General features: G+C 42.4%; 1 protein-coding gene across 7 annotated transcripts in view; it reads right to left on the reverse strand.

The window, feature by feature from the left end:
* The window catches only part of CNTNAP5 (contactin associated protein family member 5), a 421643-nt gene that overhangs the window by 833 nt on the left and 401282 nt on the right, over positions 1-19528 (reverse strand). For 4 of the 7 annotated variants that reach the window (XM_073305030.1, XM_073305029.1, XM_073305027.1 and 1 more), the window contains 3 exons: positions 16116-16334; positions 10464-10535; positions 8881-9044 (listed from right to left, as the gene is read on the reverse strand). In XM_073305030.1, the coding sequence (XP_073161131.1) occupies positions 8881-9044; positions 10464-10535; positions 16116-16334 (455 nt within the window). Of the gene's footprint in view, positions 1-14; positions 9045-10463; positions 10536-16115; positions 16335-19528 lie in introns of those variants that run through there. The other 3 variants (XM_073305032.1, XM_073305028.1, XR_012154186.1) reach the window with 2 other exon arrangements.

Raw genomic sequence — 19528 nt, forward strand, 5'->3', positions numbered from 1 at the left:
TATTCCACACAAAATCATACAAAAGGCTCTCTTTATTAAATATACAGTATTTACAGTTTAAGACGTTCTTCTGTACAACAGTAACCATAGAAAACAAAAGAAGCTAAGGCTAAATTTGTTGTTGTTGTTTTTTAATCCCATCCAGTGTGAGAAGACATGTTACGTGGTCTACAAAACTGACTTGGACCGAGGCAACGTCCTTTGGGATTCCCTTCAGAAAACCAGACAGTGGAAGGAAAAGCTAGACCTCCATTTTGTTTTGTTTTTTACTGTAACTGAGAGACTCTTGTGCTACCTTTTGGAATTGTTGTTTAACCTACCATCGTTTCAAAGGATTTTTGAGCAGCACAATGTAAAATAAATGAGAAAATGTCCTTATCTGGAAAAGGCCATTAGTGTTACTTCTAAAGTATATAGAACAGATTTTAACTTGGGTGACTGCTGCTTGTCTTGCCTGAGGAAGGAGTTTTGCTGATCATGTGGCTTTGTTTTTTATGTAGGGTGCAATTCATCTCAGCGCAGTGAGGGCCAGATCTAAAACCCATTACATCAACAGAAAGACTCCTGTCATTATCAAGGGGGTTTGGATCAGGCCATGAGCCTCCCCAAGGTCCTAAAGGTGACTTCAACTCACATCAAGGGCTTAAAGGGCGCTTGAGTTTTGTAAATATCACCCATCATTCCCTTAGGAGACGTGTGCACTGAATGCAACTATCGGTATTGAGGACTGAGGATTGGAAAGTCCCAGATTTAATTTACAGGCATCAGGTACATCTTGCTGTGGGTGATCGGAGGCTCTCTCAGTTATGGGCCAAACTCATCCCTGATGGAACTCCATTGTCCTCAGAGGAATGAATCTGTCCCAGTGTGTTTCACGCCAAAGCTGTCAAGACAGGAAGTAGGTCTGAAGCATGGTCTCTCTTTATTATTTAGACAGAAGAGATTACATGAATATTTCACTTCAAGACTCTCACAGGCAATTGCTTGTGGTTGGGTGCCTGAATAAACAAGCCTGCTTGTTCTTCTCCCCAAATGTTCATGGAATGATGTTGGATTTCTGGTTAACCTGCTGTGTCTCAAGCTCTACAAGGAGCTGTGGATTGGCTGCATCTAAATTTTAGCTCCAAAGACACAGGGCCACTTCAGTACACGACAGGTGGGTTCAATATTAGTAGCAATGACAAGGCAGGTGAGAAAATATTTTGTTTAAATGATTCAAGAGGAAACGGGGGGGCTTGGAACTGGCATGCAAAGGTGAGTACATAATTTCCCATGCAGCGTCGTGTTCGTTGTAGCGTTCAGATGGACTGGCCTTTGGGGTTAAACACGACCAGGATAGTAATGACTAGCATTGTGGGAAACAGCTGCCATTAGTAAGTTAGCAGCTACAGTCATATGGCAAAATGCCATCACCACGCCAATGGGAGCGGGGGGAGAAAAAGGCCAGACTGTACGTAAAGACTGTTCCTTGCATCTCCTATTGTATTTCCGCGTCTGTTCAGACTGCAAGCTCATTTGGCTGGCAGGGGAGGGGCATGGAAGCAGATCCTCACCTGGCGTAATCAGCGGAGAGCCACTGACGTTGGTGGAGGGACCCTGCTTGCCAGTTGCTGAGGCCGAGGACCCATTTTTTGATGCCTGTCTTGTGCCGGGAGGAGCCCGCAGCTGGCCCTTTGCCAATCAGCGTTATAATAATGAATCATAGAATATCAGGGTTGGAAGGGACCTCAGGAGGTCATCTAGTCCAACCCCCTGCTCAAAACAGGATCAATCCCCAATTTTTGCCCCAGATCCCTAAATGGCCCCCTCAAGGATTGAACTCACAACCCTGGGTTTAGCAGGCCAATGCTCAAACCACTGAGCTATCCCTCCCCCAAATGGTCTCTGCCTAATTTTTACTCCTTGCCCCATCCGCCGCACCATTTTCCCCACGTGCCAAATAAAAACAATATATACCCTGACTGGAGCGTCGAAGCACACGGTTGCCTCAATCCTTCCTTTACTCTGCTTGTGGCCCCTTTGTCGACTCAAAACATGACAAAAGACAAACAACTAGCTTACAACTTACAAACAGTTCACCAGTGTGTGTGCTTCCCCCCCTCCCCCCCTTAGAATAACTGAGTGCAAAAGATCACAAAAATAAGTAGCAATACATTGAAATCGTTCAAAATCCTAGCGCCATGGCTCAAAAGGAACAACAGAAGAAAACAAAATATATTTCAGGCCCAACATCCCCTACCCCCAAAAGAAAATTATGTTTCGAATTTCACGAAAGAAACATACATGTGAATTTACATGAGATATCAAGTACTTCTCATTCGCTAAAGAAAATGCACCAAAGCCCAAAACTCAATTAAAGAAATAATTGTTTTAAGCCTTGTAGCTGTGAAATAACCAGCTTCAGAGAAGGGAGTAAGAACAAAGGGCATAATGCAACTCCCAGTGAAGTCAATACAAAGTCCCCCTGATTGATTCCAATGAACGCTGGATCAGGTTTGAAGGGAATTAGGCTACATTGCTTGCCTTGTTTGATAGGAAGGCATCGCAAAAACTGCATGAAAGCTTCGAAATAGCACTTGTGTTTTAGAGCCTAGCAAGGGATCAGCTTTCACCTGGGTGCTTTATTGGGCATCATTTAGTTTCTGCAAAAAGAATAACCCTTTGTACCCACGAATGCCTTGAACTACATAACAGCTCTCAGATGCAACAGGCTTAATCCTGTCTCCCGTAGACATATTTTTCCTGGGTAAAGGCGGATGTCCTTTTGACAGCAATGGGAATAAGATGGTTGCATTAAAAGAGGGTCAGATTCTGCTCCTGGTTACACTAGTGTAAATCCAGAGTAACTCAGTTGACTTCAGTGGAGTTGCTGCAGATTTACTTTGGTGGGAGAGCAGACTTTGGGCCAAACATGAGTCTTTTGATGCCAAAAGGGAAGAAGAAAGAACTGAAAAGGTGTAAAATGAAGGCAGTTTTCAAGTGCTCCCATAAACTCAGGGTCCAATCCAGCTCCCAATGAAATTAATGTCCAAATTCCCATTGACTTTGATAGGAAAAGGATCAAGCCTCAGATTAGATAGCCAAATCATACCGCATCCCATGCTGTATTGGCCCCATATGGGTGCATTTGTGTGAAATAGCCTACACATTAATTAACAAAACCATCTAATTAACGTAAGTGTTTAAACTTTTGGAGAAAAGAGCCTCTTCTCTATGGTAAATCAGTAAAGAAGGTTTGTGGTCGATTACAGGAGTGGGTGGGTGAGGTTCTGTTGCCTGCAACATGCAGGAGGTCAGACCAGAGGATCACAATGGTCCCTTCTGACCTCAAAGTCGATGCATTTTCTATTAAGAATGACCAGAAAGCAATAGTCCAAACCTTACTGCTGGAGACATCCCCTTCATTGTAATAACCTCAGCAGTGATATTCAGTAAAGACTGACAGTTTCACTAAGCACACAGGGCCCAATACGATGAATTACGATGCATCTCCTATGAGGTCCTGGGTGCCTTCCATTTGCTTAGGCTTTGTTTGTTTATTTGTTTTTTAAAGATGAGAGGAAAAAAAATCAAAAGTGCCTGTGTGACTTAGGAGCCTTTAGTCCTATTTTAAAAAGGAAGTGAGGACCAGGTTTTCAAAGGTATTTAGGTGCCTAATGGTTTGGGGTTTTTTTGGGTTTTTTTGGCACCTATGCAGGTTAGGCACCTAACCCACATTCATTTCAAATGGGAGTTAGGCACCTAAACCTGCTTAGGCACTTTTGAAAATCCCACTAGGTTAATACCTACTTCTTAGGTGCATAAATGTCTTAGAAGAAACCATACCATTGATTTTCAAAGAGCCACATTTCAGTTGATTTCAATGCAAGTTAGGTGCCTAGGCACTTTTGAAAATCCCTCAAGGTACCTATTTGGATCTTTAAGCATCTGATGATCTTTAAAAATTTCGCCCTAAGTCCCTAAGACACTTCTGAAAATGGGACTTAGTTTGCCAAGTGACTTAGGCACTTTTGAGAATTTTTAACTGAGTACTGTATTGCTGTGGCATATACATGCCACTGAAATTGATGGGAACTGGTTGCTGAGTAAGGATTTCAGGACCTGACCAAAAGACTTCAAAATGGGAGTTGAGCTCATTTAGTACCATAGACTACAAGCAAGGGGTGTGGTTCCCCTGCTCACGTACAAGTGCTCCCGCTACGCTCATTGAGCTAGCATGAGTATAAATAGCAATGTAGCCTATTAGCACAGGTAGTGGCAGAATGGCTGAGCCAGGCTGACCACCTCCTGATCCAGTAAAGAAATTCAGATGGAGAATAAAGTTGGCAAGTATGTTAAAGCTGATGCACTGAAGGGCAGATCCGGTACGCCAATACTGTTCCTACTGAAGTAAATGCAAATTTTCATCACTGATTCAATAAAAGCAAGACCGGCATAATAGCTCGTTGAAATTTTCTAAACTTGGTTTTCTTGGTTGAAAATTGGCCTTTTTTCAAAAACGAAACTTTCCCTGAAGCATTTCCACAGGATCAGAATTGTCCATAAATTCTTCTGAGCTACTGTTATGGAAATCGTTTTCAAAAAATTTCGTTTACTGAGAAATTTGTTTCCCCACTGAAAACTGGGTTTTCGGTAAGAGACAAATTAAAATGAAAAGACAAAGAAAATTTTTTAAAAAATTGTGATAAATGGAAAAAGGATCTGTTCAGAATTCTACAAAATGGCAACAACACTGAAATGTTGAAGTTTTCTTTTTGCAAAAAATGTTTCCCTTTATTTTTTGGACCAGTTCTAGTTAGTATATTAATAAACAGATGATGATTGCATAAAAGAAAGCAGATCCAAACCACTAAAAAAAGGAAAAGTTAGTCAGACTGTTTGCTTCCTACAGTTAATGCAGCTTGGTCTCATTTACTAGGATGCTAATTTGTTGCTTTCCATTGTTTTTTTCATTGCAAGAATATAATACCCTAGTTTATAATTTTGTGTGTAATGTGCATACACAATTTGTTAACTTGTCTGAGCAGGTTTTTATTGGTTTGAATAGCTGCGTGATTATGTCCAGTATATCTGTATGTATAGATAGATGTATCTGTCCTCATGTGTACGCCCCGCCCCGACACACACACACACCAGCCTAACTAAATTTTCCTGAAACTTTACTAATCTTATTTGCCTGCCCTGTACTGTTATGTTTAATGATGGTGATGAAAAAAAAACCCTTTAATTTGCTCATCAAAAGAATTACCCAGGGGTGAATACAATTTTGCAACACTGATTGTGATTCTTTGAGTAATCTCATTGACGTTAATGCCACTATTCACATGCTTTAAATTCAATATATGCTGATGTGGTTTGCTGGATTGGGGATTGTGTGTGCACTCACATCCACACCTCTCATGCATGTACCCACCCAGAGCTATATATGGAGCCACCAACACTCTTCCAGATACAAATAACACCTAACTAGCTGCTGTGGTCGTGATACTCTGCTACTCTGCTTTGCAGGTATCCCTAGCCTGTTTGTCAGAAGCTGGGAATGGGCAATAGGGGATGGATCACTTGATCATTACCTGTTCTGTTCATTCCCTTTGGAGCACCTGGCTTTGGCCACTGTCTGAAGACAGGATACTGGGCTAGATGAACCTTTGGTCTGACCCCGTATAGCTGTTCTTACGTTCTGCTGGGCAGTTTTGCTATCCACTGGTAGCTCTGTGCCCTAAGGTGGTAGAGGGTGTAGTGGGCAGAATCGCAGCATCTCTTGGACATCCTGGTTGCACCTCCTCTTTGGCCAACATTGCATGCTTTTGGAGGTGGGCCAGACTTGTTCCCATGCGCAGGAACCAAGGGGTGAGGGCTGGGTGTGTGTGTGTGTGTGAGAGACAAAATGTCTGTTTTGATTCGCTCATTCCTCCAATCATCACTACTTGAGAATGCTTAGCACCTTGCAAGCTCAGACTCTAGGACGGCACGAAGCAATCTTGTCCTCTCAGTGACTTGAATAATGAGGGGATTCTAACTGATTGCTCAACCCTTCCCTTTTCTATCCATTTAATTACTGTATTTGCTTGGGGCTAGACTCACTATATCTTACTGTGACTTTTATATCAAGAAAAGAAGAATATGTAGCAAAGCCCAAGGATGATTTATAATCTGCCATGTTGAGGAGGGAAAAATACATGGCACAGTAATGGGTGGTGGGAGATCTGAATAAAATGTGGATTTTGATCCCCCATCTCTTCTTCCTAAAGGCAATACCTGTTTGGGGGAATTAATAGCTCCTTTTCAGTGAGAACATTCAAAATGAGATAACTTGGACAAAACCATGCTGATAATAATGAAGAAAAACCTGGAATCCACAGAAAGAGGGAGATGAACATTTGTTCCTAAGTATGCTTGTCCCCCCTGTAACATGCAGAGCAGCTTTACATATGGAAGAAACTCTTTGAGGAGGATCTCATTAGGTGCATGCCTTTCTGCATCTTCCTGCTAATGAGTCCATCATTATGAGTCATGGCATGCAAAGGCAGTCATAACCAAATGTCATACAAGCAGCCGGCACAAGACGCAGTGGCTGCTGGCTGGCAGGAGCTGGGAGAAGCAGCGCCATCCTTCCTTTAAGTTTAAGCTTGCCTTGTAAAGCAGGTCGGTTGCCCTAATGATCACTGTATTGGCCTAGCTTTTACTTATCACACTCACCCCCAAAGATGGTCAAAAGACCAAAGAGGATTGTAGTGTAACATAGTGAGCATGCTGAATATCAAACCAAGACTGTCTCATATTCCTTCTCAAAATCTACTTCCCTGAGGCCTATCAGCCATCATCTGTAACCATTAATCCAAGCTCCCTACATTTATTTAAACCCCTCCCCAGCCTTCTCTTCTCCAGCTATACAGCCATATGGTCATCCATGCCCTGGCCACCTGAGGCTTTGTGCAGCTGCACTGCTGTCTATTGTTTGTTATTGTTATCCCTTTCCTGCAGCAAGATTTGGTAGTGCAAACCCTTGTGACCATGTGGAAATGCCTTTGGGACTCCAAAGGGGCCAAGGAATCCTGATGTACGGTGGATTCCCTGGTGCCTGAATCAAAGCCCCCTGAAATGAGTGGGAAGACTCCCATTTTCTCATGGGCATTGGATCAGATCCTTAGACTGTTAAGCTCACAGGATGGGCCCTGTATGGCATTAAACACACTGTCAGGGCTCATCTAGCATTTGGGATGGGATCATCATGCAAGGTCATGCTGGGTTCAAACCCCAAACTCCCCCCCCCCTTGTGAGTTATGACATATTTTCTTTTGCAATATTTTTTGTGTGAAAAAGATTTGAATCCACGTTCAGTGATCTGTCAGAAAGAATAGAGGAGGCAGATTAGAGTCCCTTTTACTTCCGCTAGCCAGTGTCCCCAAACAGAAGAGAACAGAAAACCACTGGAGAAAGGGACAGAAGAAAATTAAAAATCCAGAACTTTGTACATGCTCCTTTAAAATGTTCTCCTTGTGAATGAATTTCACTAAGTGTTATCGTAGCCATGTGAGACCCAGGATATTAGAGAGTCTCAAGGTGGGTGAGGTAATATCTTTATTGGACCAATTTCTGTTGGTGAGAGAGACAAGCTTTCAAGCTTAGACTGAAGAAGAGCTCTGTGTAAGCTCAAAAGCTTGTCTCTTTCACCAACAGAAGTTCGTCCACTCAAAGATATTAACCTCGTCTACTTTGTCTCACTAAACTTTTTAAAAGCCACCTTTTCCTTATCTTTGAGAGGTAACATCCTGGTTTCTACAAACAGGAAGCACCATCGCTTCATTCATGCAGTTTTTTAAAGCAATTTAATAACAATTTTGGCTTGTTTATATGAATCAGCAGAATTTAGATCTCATGTTTTGGGTGGGGTGGGTTTGTCTTCTTCTTGTGTTTGTTTTTAATTTGCCACAATCGCTTAAGTGTTTGACCTCAGCATATGATCATTCTCTACATGATGTTAGCGCGTGTATGCTGCACTTCTAATGTTTCAGACAAATCATCAGAGAAATGTATAGAGCACCTAAGTCCTAGAAGCCTCCTAAAACCCTTTAAGTTTCAAGGTACTATTTTCCATGCTTCAGCTAGAATTATGCTAGAGTATGTTGGTTCTAAATAGTCAGACTTATAAGACGGAGGTATACAAGGTGCACTGGAATAATGTTGTCCAAAGCTGTTATCAGTATTCCTGTATTTTTTAAAAACATTTGTAAGCCTAAAAGTTACAGTAAAAGGACAGCAGGATGGGGGAAGGAGCTTAAGGAGAGAGAGAAAATAATAACTGTAACTTCCTGCCAGATTCCCAGCTGGTGAAAACTGGTGTAACTCCATGGAAGTCAACGGTTTCATGGCAAATTACATCAACTGAGGATCTAGCTGTGACTTTATGATTGGTGTAAATGCATCTTATAATAAATCAGGCATTTTGGTCTCATTCTTTCCTGCTACCCTGTCCCAAAAGCTGTGATGCTACTTATTTAGCTACAGTACTTTACCTCTAGTTTATATAGCTCAGGTCAGATACAAAGTGGTGAGTTAATTGGTTCCAGAAAACAACATAAGACTTGAGAAATCCAGAAACTTAGTAGGCAACTGTGCAAGTGCGTGAACTTATTCTGTCCAGAGTAGAATAGCAGGTCCCTTGAGATGCCAATGTAATTGTGGCAGGTTTTTGTGAAGGGAATGAGGCATTAAAGTGTCTGCCAATCTCTCCTGTGCAGGGCAGTGTCCTTTGAAAAGGTTAAAAGCTGGCAAATAAATTAACGGGTAAGAAAAGAAAAAAAGGCCAGGTGTGGGGAGGAGAGTAAGAAGGAACCACACAGTCCATCAGATGAAATATTCCCGTTTGCACTCACTCACTGTGTTCTGCAAGTCAATGTCAGTTTTAAAGGAACTGTCGAGGTTTTCTGCATATTCTCTCTCTTTTGCCTGGCTACTTCGATGTGTCTGTTTGTGCTGGTAGACAAATCTGCTCATGATGGCCACGATGCAAAAGATGATGAATATTACAACTGCTATTACACCTGGGGAAAGAGGGGGGAAAGTAAGAACAGGAAGGGAAAACAGAAACAAAGATTTTATCAGGGGAGGCTGCTTAGCAGATGTTGTAAGCCAGTGTGTAACACCGACAAACCCCCTGTCGGCGGTGACAGGATTGAACCGGGGACCTCTCGAGCTTAAAGCATGAGCCTCTACAGCATGAGCTAAAAGCCAACTCCCTGTTCGCTAAGGCTGTAGAGCAGACTCATTTTATCTCTCTTTAAGTGGTCTTGGTGCCACTAGATGAGACAGACCACCACACCCAGGAGGTGTATAGGTTACAAATGCATCTCAGTCTGGACCCAGGCCTCTAGCCTAGCCTCCCAGGGTATGTCTACACAGCAAAGAAAAAACCACGGCTGGTCCATGCGGGGCTTGGGGCTGTTTCATTGCTGTGTAAGACTGGGCTGGAGCCTGAACACTGGGACCTCCCACCCCACAGGGTCTGAGAGCCTGGGCTCCAGCCCAACCCTGGAAGTCTACACAGCAACAAAACAGCCCTTTGAGCCTGAGTCGACTGGCGCAGGCCAGCTGCAGGTGCCTAGCTGCTGTGTAGACTTACCCCCAGATGGCAGCACTGGGGCTCTCTATCCTGCACGAGGGAGGATACAGCCGCCTTGGGTGGGATTCTCAAAATGCTCAACATTGGTCTAATTCTGCTTGCTTGAAGTCAATCATTGACTTCAATGAGAGCAAAGTTAGGTCAGGGCTGAGTGCTTTTGAAAATTCTGTTCCCTCGTGACTCCACAACTTCCCTTTCTGGCAAACTTTATTCATTGAGGGCTCTCTCTTAAATTACATTTTTGTGAATTTGGCCCGTAGAGTCTAGGTATCATGAAAAGCAACTTACCACAAAGCAACAGACACTTGGGATAAATGCTGATTTTTAAAGGATTGTGGAAAACACTACATGATGGCGTGAGGACCACTTGTGAATCAACAGATGCTTTGGCTTGTAAGAGAGTTTCCATATGGTCTCAGGAATTCCATTACACACCACACTTAGCTTTTAGAGAGTTCAGAAGATAGATGAGATATGAATGCTACATTACATGACCAGTCAGAGGTGTGTATTTGCGTGTAGCACTCACAGTTGAGCCATGTCTCAGAGAAACAAATGCTATTTTGTATTTTGAAAAGGCTTAAGTTCTTCAGAACATGGACTGCATCTCTCTCTTTGTTTAGGGAGCATGTGGGATGATAGTCCCTGGTCCTGACTGGAACATTGGGATGTTGCCAATGTTATATAATTAATATTAATAATAAATGCAGCAGCAGCAGCCTTGTATAACCATGTGTTAGAGTAGAGCAGAAAATGAGGGTAGGATGCTGCTGTACTTGTTTTCTGGAAAAAAATATTTTCTGATTGCATCATTCAAAAGAAAAATAAAAGAAGAGGTTACCTCCGATGACAGCTGAATCGCTTCTGATTGCATTGGTGAGGGGCTCCCGCTCATCCGACTTCCCAAAGGGATCTGCAGTTGATTAAATACAAAACAGCTCATTGTCTATAGGCAACGTGCTGAGTTTGCTTCAGCACTTGGAATGAAGTTACCTACCCTGGTCTGCCCTTAAAACAGTGGTTTGGGGATTAGAGAATTTGATCAAAGAAGAGCCCTCTTAAAAACAGGTAAACACAGGACAATACCCTCAGGCACTTTCAGAGACAAAGCCCTGCAAACCAAAAATGCAAGAAGAAACTAAATGGGTAAAACCAACACCCTATAATCCTACCACAATGCACCTGCTTACAATGGTAGGGAGACATTTGACCCAGGTAGCCTGCTGGGAGCCGCTGTCAGGCTGAACAATGTTACAATGCCAAAGAGACAAGCCTGGGCTCTTGTCTACGCTACCGCACAGGGTCGATCTAAGATACACAACTTGAGCTACGTGAATAGTGTAGCTGAAGTTGACGTACTTAGATCTACTTACCATGGTGTCGACAGCTGATGCTCTCCTGTTGATTCCGCTTATGCTTCTCATTCTGGTGGAGTACCGGAGACGACGGGAGAGTGCTCAGTGGTCGATTTATCGCGTCTATACTAGACGCGATAAATCGACCCCTGCTGGATCGATCGCTGCCCGCCGATCCAGCGGGTAGTATAGACAAGCCCCAAGAAGCATCTGGAAAGGGAGGAGGCTAATATAGGATATATGGGTCAGGTTCAATCTGAGGGAGAGAAACAGTGTCTGGGAGGCAGGGGGGAGGGGTGTTCTGTTGGAAGGGATCTCTCTCTTCAATGCAGAACAATGGTGATACCAGATGTTCCAAGGGCAGAAGCTGTCAGTGGGATGCATTTAAATTGGACATGTTCTGATCTTTTCCCTTCATCTGCTACAGGTCCTTCTGGTTTGTGTTACCACATCCATTCCCATACTTAATCTGCACCCATGTCCCCTCTGTGACTCCTTTGAACTTTGAGAAGGAATACTTTCTGATTTTGGCACGTAGGGTCTGCCAAACGATTTCTGCTGCACAGCACAGCGAGCATCCCTCTTAATGGAAGAGACTGGAGCATCTAGAGGGTTCTAAAGAGATCAGGGTTCCAAACTCCTGTATCCAAACACCCTCAAAGTGTGCGGGTTCCCAGAGCCAGCTTTTCCATATCTCATCCAAACAAAAATGAGCATCAAACACCTTACACTTTGGGAGCTTCAAATCCAGATCCAGATTATGGGTCAAACCCTCACTGAAAGCCAATGGTACGATGATAAATTGCACCAGCTGTCCCCGCATGTCCCACATCTATCTCTAGCTCTATGTCTGAACCATCCAGCCTGTCTGTATCCTCACACAAGGGCTTTCATCTCAGCTCACCCTTTCCTCTCTTTGGTTTCTGTCTGCAGGAATGCAGAGTTGCTGTTCTCCCCTTTTACAAGCCTCCAGGTTATCACACATAGGCCTGTACTTGGGAGCGAGATCTGACGGTCTCAGGAACAGATTGTACGGCATTGCCAGGCTGCTCCTTTCAAAGGTGAGATGTGGAGGCCTTAGAAAGAAATGCAAAATGCTGCAATGCCTCATTCTTATTGAACATTCTTGCTTTAGTAGCTGACTCGGCAGACTCTTAGCACTCCATTAAGTGGAATTTTTCCCTTCAGACAAACAAGCATATTTGTGTGTTGGACAGGGCTAAATTTTCATCTTTACCCAGCTTTGCTTTGCACTCTTTGTATTTACAAAGAGCCTGATTCTCCTTTGCCCGGCACCTTGGGCAGTCATTTACACTAGTGCAAAGCGAGTGCTAATGGATACCATTTACACCCAATTTCACCGATGTAAATAGCTTCACAAACTGTAGGCCACAGAGAATCTGGCTGAAGACATTCTGAGGTTTGAGAAGTAGTTCTCTTGCCAGTTTTAAAGATCAAAGCATTTCCCTTCTTGTAAACAGATGCCTACAAACTAACAGTGTTGGGGGAGGAGGGTTCACACTTCTGCAGATCACTGATGTTCAGAGCAGATGCAGTCACAGAAGTGATTTTGAAGTCAACGGGACTGATGACATAAATACATGCTCACTAGCGAGGATTACATAATGAGTCACCCATTTGGGATATGGCTCCCCAAGTAGGACCCATTTCAGCTCTTTTGCAAGTTCTCTTTTCCCAATGCATGGAGATTGGGTACCTTGAGAAGGAATTGCTCAAGTACAAGCAGACCTTGTGAAACGCTAACTTGTTTTAGACCAGAAAAGCTTGGTTTATACATGAGTTGACTATTAGCTAATTTTGCACACCATGAGGCAGATCTTTAGCAAGTGTAAATTGTCATAACTCTGTTGAAGACAATGGAGTCAATAAAGCTATGACAAGGTACTCCCTCTGAGGAGCTGCCCCTACGGCTTGGAGAGAGAATTCTGACTGGTGTCACAAGTCACCTGCTGAGATTGCATAAAATGAATGAGGGGTAGGCGAGACTTTTGATCCACACATCCATTGTGTAAAATATTGGCCATACATGCTATTAAAGAGTCCTTCGTCTTTGACCAAAAATTACTTGAAGCTAAAGGACTTTTAAAAAATCCAAAACAAGTGTTGGGGATTTAAAGGTAACTTTGAGTTTCTTTCTGTGGTTTAATCAGAATGCAGGTCGACAGACCTTAAAGGTTCTGCGAATTATGTTTCACCCAAGAAATAAAATCAGGATACAAGACAACGAGGTGTTTGTTGCAGAGAAGCAGATGGCAAGTGACAGCAGAATCTCCCCCTGTGGGATCATGGTAAATTCTGCAGCCGAGGAGGAAAAAAAGCACTGTGTCTCATATGATATTTTAATAGGACATTCTTTTCCTTTTAGATATGACCCTTGAGATAACGCATGAAGAATACTGGCACCAAAGGGCACCTCAGTGAAATGGGGACATGCAATGTCTCACAAGACTTCCACAAGCAAAAAATTTTGGTACAATATCTGATTTATGAAAATATTTGGGGGATATAATTTAAATACACAAGGTCCAGATCCTCCACTGGTGTAAACTGGCAGCTGAGGATCTAACCCTCAAAATACAGTAGTGACCACTAATACATATTTTCTGAAAAAAACATTTTTAATATACTGTGATATTTGCAGTATTTTAATATACTGTAAACATCCTAGAGTAAAACATCTGGGTGCCATCAATGTGGAGTTGGGGTGGCAACTGGTATATGTGCTACCACGTAAGAGAGACTGATTTATGGAGCATTACAAAATATCATCATCACGGGAAGTCACTTTTCCTCTCAGATGTTCCAATCAGAAATTTTGGGCATGGATAAATTAACCCTGGATGAGTGGATTTTGTTCAAAAGTAGTTTGCTAAGAAACTTTCCTGAAGATCTAACAAACATTCCAAGTTTGAAGGAAAGTGTTTTAATTGTTCTCAAGTTATGAGCACAGAAAGCTTTTTCACACATTCACAGCAGGATTTCCAGGCAGCTATCTTTGCTCTATCAATGGCTTAGAAAATCAGCACACATACGTACAGCAGTCTTTAAAGCTTGTTTTTTGTTCTCAGACATGCAGAGATGAGAAATTAAGAACTGAAACTGAGAAATGCACAGTAAAGCTGAAGATTAATCCTTAACTCTGCCCTCCTGTGATTATTCCTTAAAATATGGTCTCTCTCTATATATCTATCAGAATAAATTATATGTAAAATAATATAAAGTATAATGGAATACAAAATGGAATTTCTTATATAACCACTACTCACAGTATAGAACATACAGTTTTCAGAACTGGCTTGATTTAAGTCTCAATGAGATCTATAAAACAAGTCCACTTTGAATGTTGAGGTTATATTAGGTATCAGTTATCATGATAAAAGGGTGACCATATTTTAAAGCAGAAATAGACAGAGGTATCATTGAGCTTTTACCATGACTCTGTATTAGCTGATATCTGAGTGCTTATCTACCTTAAAACTGCCTTACATCTAGTTAATTGCAAGATTTAAATATGAAAGTCTAAATCCTGCCCCATTATATCTGAAATTAGAGTTTTGACTCCCTCTTTGAGACTTAGGCTTTATTCTAAAATGTCCCCTTCTTGACTTTATAGGTTGGCCTGAGATAAGTGAGAGCAAAATTTGACCCACAGAGTGATGAAGAGAGTTTGTGTGTAAACACACGTGAGAATGCCCGCATACCCGCACACACAGAGCAATCCTAAACCATTCACCATTAACAAGCCATGTTTCTTCAGTTAAAAAACCAAGCACACATACATTGGAATCCATTCCCCACACGGAGAGCAAGCGTAATTATTTCTCCCTATGCAAAACATTAATAGCATCATTTGTTTTCTGCTGAATACCATGGGTAGAAGCTGAAGGAAAGCGGGATCTGCTGCAAGTCCAAATGTCAAGGAAATAAATGGCATTAGGATATAAAACATAGGAAGCTTGATGAGTTATCCAGCAGGGAAGATAAAGTGAATTCATAGTTCAAAGGATTAAAAAAAAAAACAACAACAACGCTTCCATTTTTTACTCCTTTCTGGTTATTAAGGTCTCTGCTACATCCAACTAGCGACTAAAACAGCGACTTGTGTGTCCCTGCCTGTGGTGACAGTACTACCAACTGCTCTGTGGGTTCTTTTCCCCCCCGGCATACTAATACAATGTACAAACCACTTAAGATTCCCAGGGGGCAATTTCATGATTGCAGAGGAAAATGAACTGCTTAGGATCACCAGCTAGCAACATTCAAGTTATGTACCTTCTCTTAAAACAAAGCGAATGATACACATAGTCAGTGAAAGGCACACAGAGTAACACTCATGCATTGACAGAACGAGGAGCAATGGTCTCAAGTTGCAGTGGGGGAGGTCTAGGTTGGATATTAGGAAACGCTATTTCACTAGGAGGGTGGTGAAATAGCACTGGAATGGGTTACCTAGGGAGGTGGTGGAATCTCCATCCTTAGAGGTTTTTAAGGCCCGGCTTGACAAAGCCCGGGCTGGGATGATTTAGCTGGGGTTGGTCCTGCTTTGAGCAGGGGGTTGGACTAGATGACCTTCGGAGGTCTCTTCCAACTATGATTCTATGATTTCCACTAGCTAGAGTAAAATGACAGTTAGTATATGGCATGATTCTTCAGACTTCAGGGCATATGCTGGTCAGGATCTGGGGTCAGGAACAATTGTGTTATATGCAACACCATACCAGGTTTTTGTTTTCCTTTGAAATCTCCAGCACTGGAGCCATGATACTTCACGGACTGCCTGCAATAGCAATTGAGGTCCCATGTTCCTGAGATAGAGTTTGGACTAATCTTTGCAAATCAGGCTTTACTCTCCTATAATGTCACATTCCTGTGGGCATTTTTCAGGCAATACAGGATCTTAATCAGGCTCCAATTATTACCAGGATATAACCTTTTAGTGGGTGCAGACCTGAATAGGCTTTACCTGTACATCCCTATCACTTGTGTGTTGATGGCTTCCAAGCCATCTTGCTTCTAGTATCACACTAACCGTGGCAGCAGGGACGGAGGGAGCAAATCCCACGTGGAGTTCTAAAATGCTGGTTTAATAGAAGCCTTAGTTTCTTGACAGAACATACCTGATGAGGAATATACTGTGGTGACAGTGTTCACATCAGCCTCTGCTATGTATTCACAACTCGATTCAGTCAAGGAGCCTTTGACAGTCACAGGGGCTATGCTGGGATGTCGTAAGGCGGCCTTCAGTGGAGCTATGTGATTGTACTGGACAGAGGACAGGCATCCGATAAAGCCATGTGAGTTCGCCTTCAGGACTTCAGAATCTAGCCCCAGACTATCTGCAACACACAACACAATCAGAAAGGTGTTTTAAATGTATCCTTTTGCTGGTTGATTAAAAAACCCTTTGCTAGCTTACCTGACCATATTCACCCATTCATCAGCTTCTCACCCAATTACATCCTTCTTCCACTGGACCCTTAGGTCTGAGACGATATCCACATTTAAATCCCTCTTAAAGAGACACATCTACCATACTACTTATAGTGAATGGAGTTGGCTTGTAAATAAATAGCCTCTGTTGTTCTCCTTCCCCTACCCAGTTTCTTGTTTGTCTGGAAAGCACCTAACACATATTTAGTGCTACCATAAATCATAGAATGTAAGGCCATAAGGGACTACCGGGCCATCTAGTCTGACCTCCTGCAGGCCACTAAGATGCTAAACCCAACTGAAATTAGACCATGGTATTCCAGTCCACAGGAGACTAAACTATTACGTGCCACAGGCAGAAAATAAGAGGGGCCAAGATGCACCAGTGCACGAGGTCCCTTCAATGTCAGGGAATTGATGAAGTGAGATATACCCAGATGAGCCTGGCAAGTGACCAGCACCCACATGCTGCAGAGGAAGGCAAAAATAAATAAATAATAAATAAATAAATAAAATGAAATCCCAACATCACTGCCAATCTGACCTGGGTGAAAATTCCTCCCTGACCCCACCTCTGACAATCAATAAGTTAAATAGTAACACTGATTATCTTCAGGCCTGAGATGAGATTCATTTGTCAACATTTGTTTCACAGAATCTGAGTTGTCAGAGATGGACAAGCCCTAGCAGATCATCTGCTCTGTCCACTGCTGACAATACAGGATTGTTCAGTGATGCTCATTATCTAGTACTTCATATAGTCTAATGTTGACTGTCTCATGTGCTTGGGCTTTCCAAACTACCCTGGGGAGAGTATTCCACAGTATACTAGACCTATATATCTACCTACTTATATGCCCCTGTCACCATGGTATGAGACGCCCAAGTATTTACAAACAGAAATATCAATCACTATCTTTTTTCCCAGTCTGTAGGAGAAATAGCTTACTCTGTGTGTGTGATTACGGGTGGGAGATGGGGAGTACATGTACAGTTAGGCCCTATTAGGGGAAAGCTAATTCAAGGGCATAAGTTTTGCATATGGTTCTGAATGCAGCAATGCCTGATGCTTGAGAAAGACAGTGAAGGAGGGGTAAGCCATTTTCTCTTTCTCAATGAGCCCCATTTATTTACTTTCTAGGAATTGACATTCATACTGCTAAGACCTCTGTCACTTGCTATGTACATCTTGCGCCAATATAAGGGGAAAAAAACAAAATAAAAAAGCCTCATTGAATGCAAGATCAGTGGTCATTCAAGGTGTGAAATCTTGTCTACTGGTAGTGTTAGAAATTTGTAGTTTTTAGCATTGCAAAACTGGGATTCCCAGCTTCCTTGTCTGTTTCTACCCTTTCACGTTGTAAGACAATGGCCTTTAAAAACAGAACATTTTGAAAACCATCATACATGTTTTTCCCAGTCTACATTAAATAATTTTATTAGCTGATCTCATAAAACTATCAGACTTAGAGATTAATTTCCCCCTCCCCCAACAGTTGACAGTTCACATTTCAAGATCTTCTGGACCATAAAGGGCCTGATCCAATACCCAGTGAGGTTGATGGGAGCTAGATGAGGTCCACAAAGCTTTGGTTACAAGCTTTGAAAGAAAAAAAAAACCCTGAACACCAATGACAACAATGTGGTAAGCTGTCTGGCTTGATATTAAAATATCATATCTCAGTGGCTGCCAGGGTTTGGACCAGTAAGCTCTTTCAAGGGCTAGTCCTGGACTGGGGAGTAGAAAATTGTTGATCTTTCTCACATAGCCTGCTATTTTACACCCTGGTTGTGGTGTTGAATGTGGATGGAGGCAAGTCCAAGAAGCCAGTTTCACATACTAGTTATTTCTTTGGCTCCTGTGTATTATCATTGTGCAGAGTACTTAGCCAAGTTGAGTTACCCAGCTGCTTGCAGTTGATGCAATTTGGTATTATCCATGGATTTACAGATGGACCTTGTACACCAAGGTGATATATCCTTGTGTGCATTCAGTGTGGTAAAGTCTAGTTCTACGATCAGATACTACTGTTCCTATGTGACCCCACCTCATTCAACACACAGGATGGACACACAAGAGAGCAGAATGAAAGTTGCGTAGGTAACAATAAATCTGGCAGTTTTTTAAACTTTTGAGTGATTGACTTTGCTAAATTACTAATGTAGTGGGTTTTTTGGGGGGATGGTGAGGGAAGCTATTTGGGTTGCAAAGTAGTTAAACAGCTCAAACTACAGGTCTACACTGAATTCCACATTATCCTTTGGTACTTATGACTGCTGATCATTGTCTGACGCTCTCCGAGATGGCTTTAAAGAAGAAACGCTTAGGTCTGATGTGTTCCCATGCAGAAATTCAGGCATAATTTTACTAAGTGTTGCTGTTCCTCAGCCACCCCAAGTGTAGGTGTGAGATATCACTCTAAGGTTCTGGGCTGGAAGGAAGCCTGCAATAGCACCTAAGTCTGCAGACGGCATCACTAGGGAAACTGTCATAGAGCCATCTTCTAGGTGTAAGAACAGACACAAGCAAAACATAGGTGTAAATGGCCAGAACATTCTGTGTTTTCCCTACAGGAGAGCTGTTTTGAATGACAACAACAAAGATAGTCTCAACGGAAATACATCCCTGATGCAGGATACAATTTGTAACTTTCAGGAGTTATGCTTTGGCCTTTCCCAAAGTGTGTGTGCAGAGGGGGAAGTGGAAGCTGTATAAATTAAGATGGGCAGGCCTGTAACAACAGATGGTGGGGTTGCCAGGGGAAGGAAAGCCTTGGCTGTATATTTCTGAAGTGGATCTTACAAAAACATGGGAAAACAGTGATTGAGAGCATCTTCTGTCTCTATGGAAGTTCCAAAAATCTTAGTAAACATTACCAAACTCATCTGTTCTTGCTTCTTTACTATCTCTAACACAAAGGGTGGATATTTCATATCCCACAGAGCTAACACTATCTGAGTTGCTTTGTTCCCTCTCCGCCTGCCAAAGGGGAAACCCAATAAATACTGAATTATGTTTCATGGTAGCTTGAAAAGCCTAAGAGATGTTATATGACAGTTTCATTAGTTATCTGAAATCAGAATTAAGGCCCCAACTGGA

The sequence above is a fragment of the Lepidochelys kempii genome, chromosome 11 (assembly GCF_965140265.1).
Source record: "Lepidochelys kempii isolate rLepKem1 chromosome 11, rLepKem1.hap2, whole genome shotgun sequence".
NCBI classification, from domain to species: Eukaryota; Metazoa; Chordata; order Testudines; family Cheloniidae; genus Lepidochelys; species Lepidochelys kempii.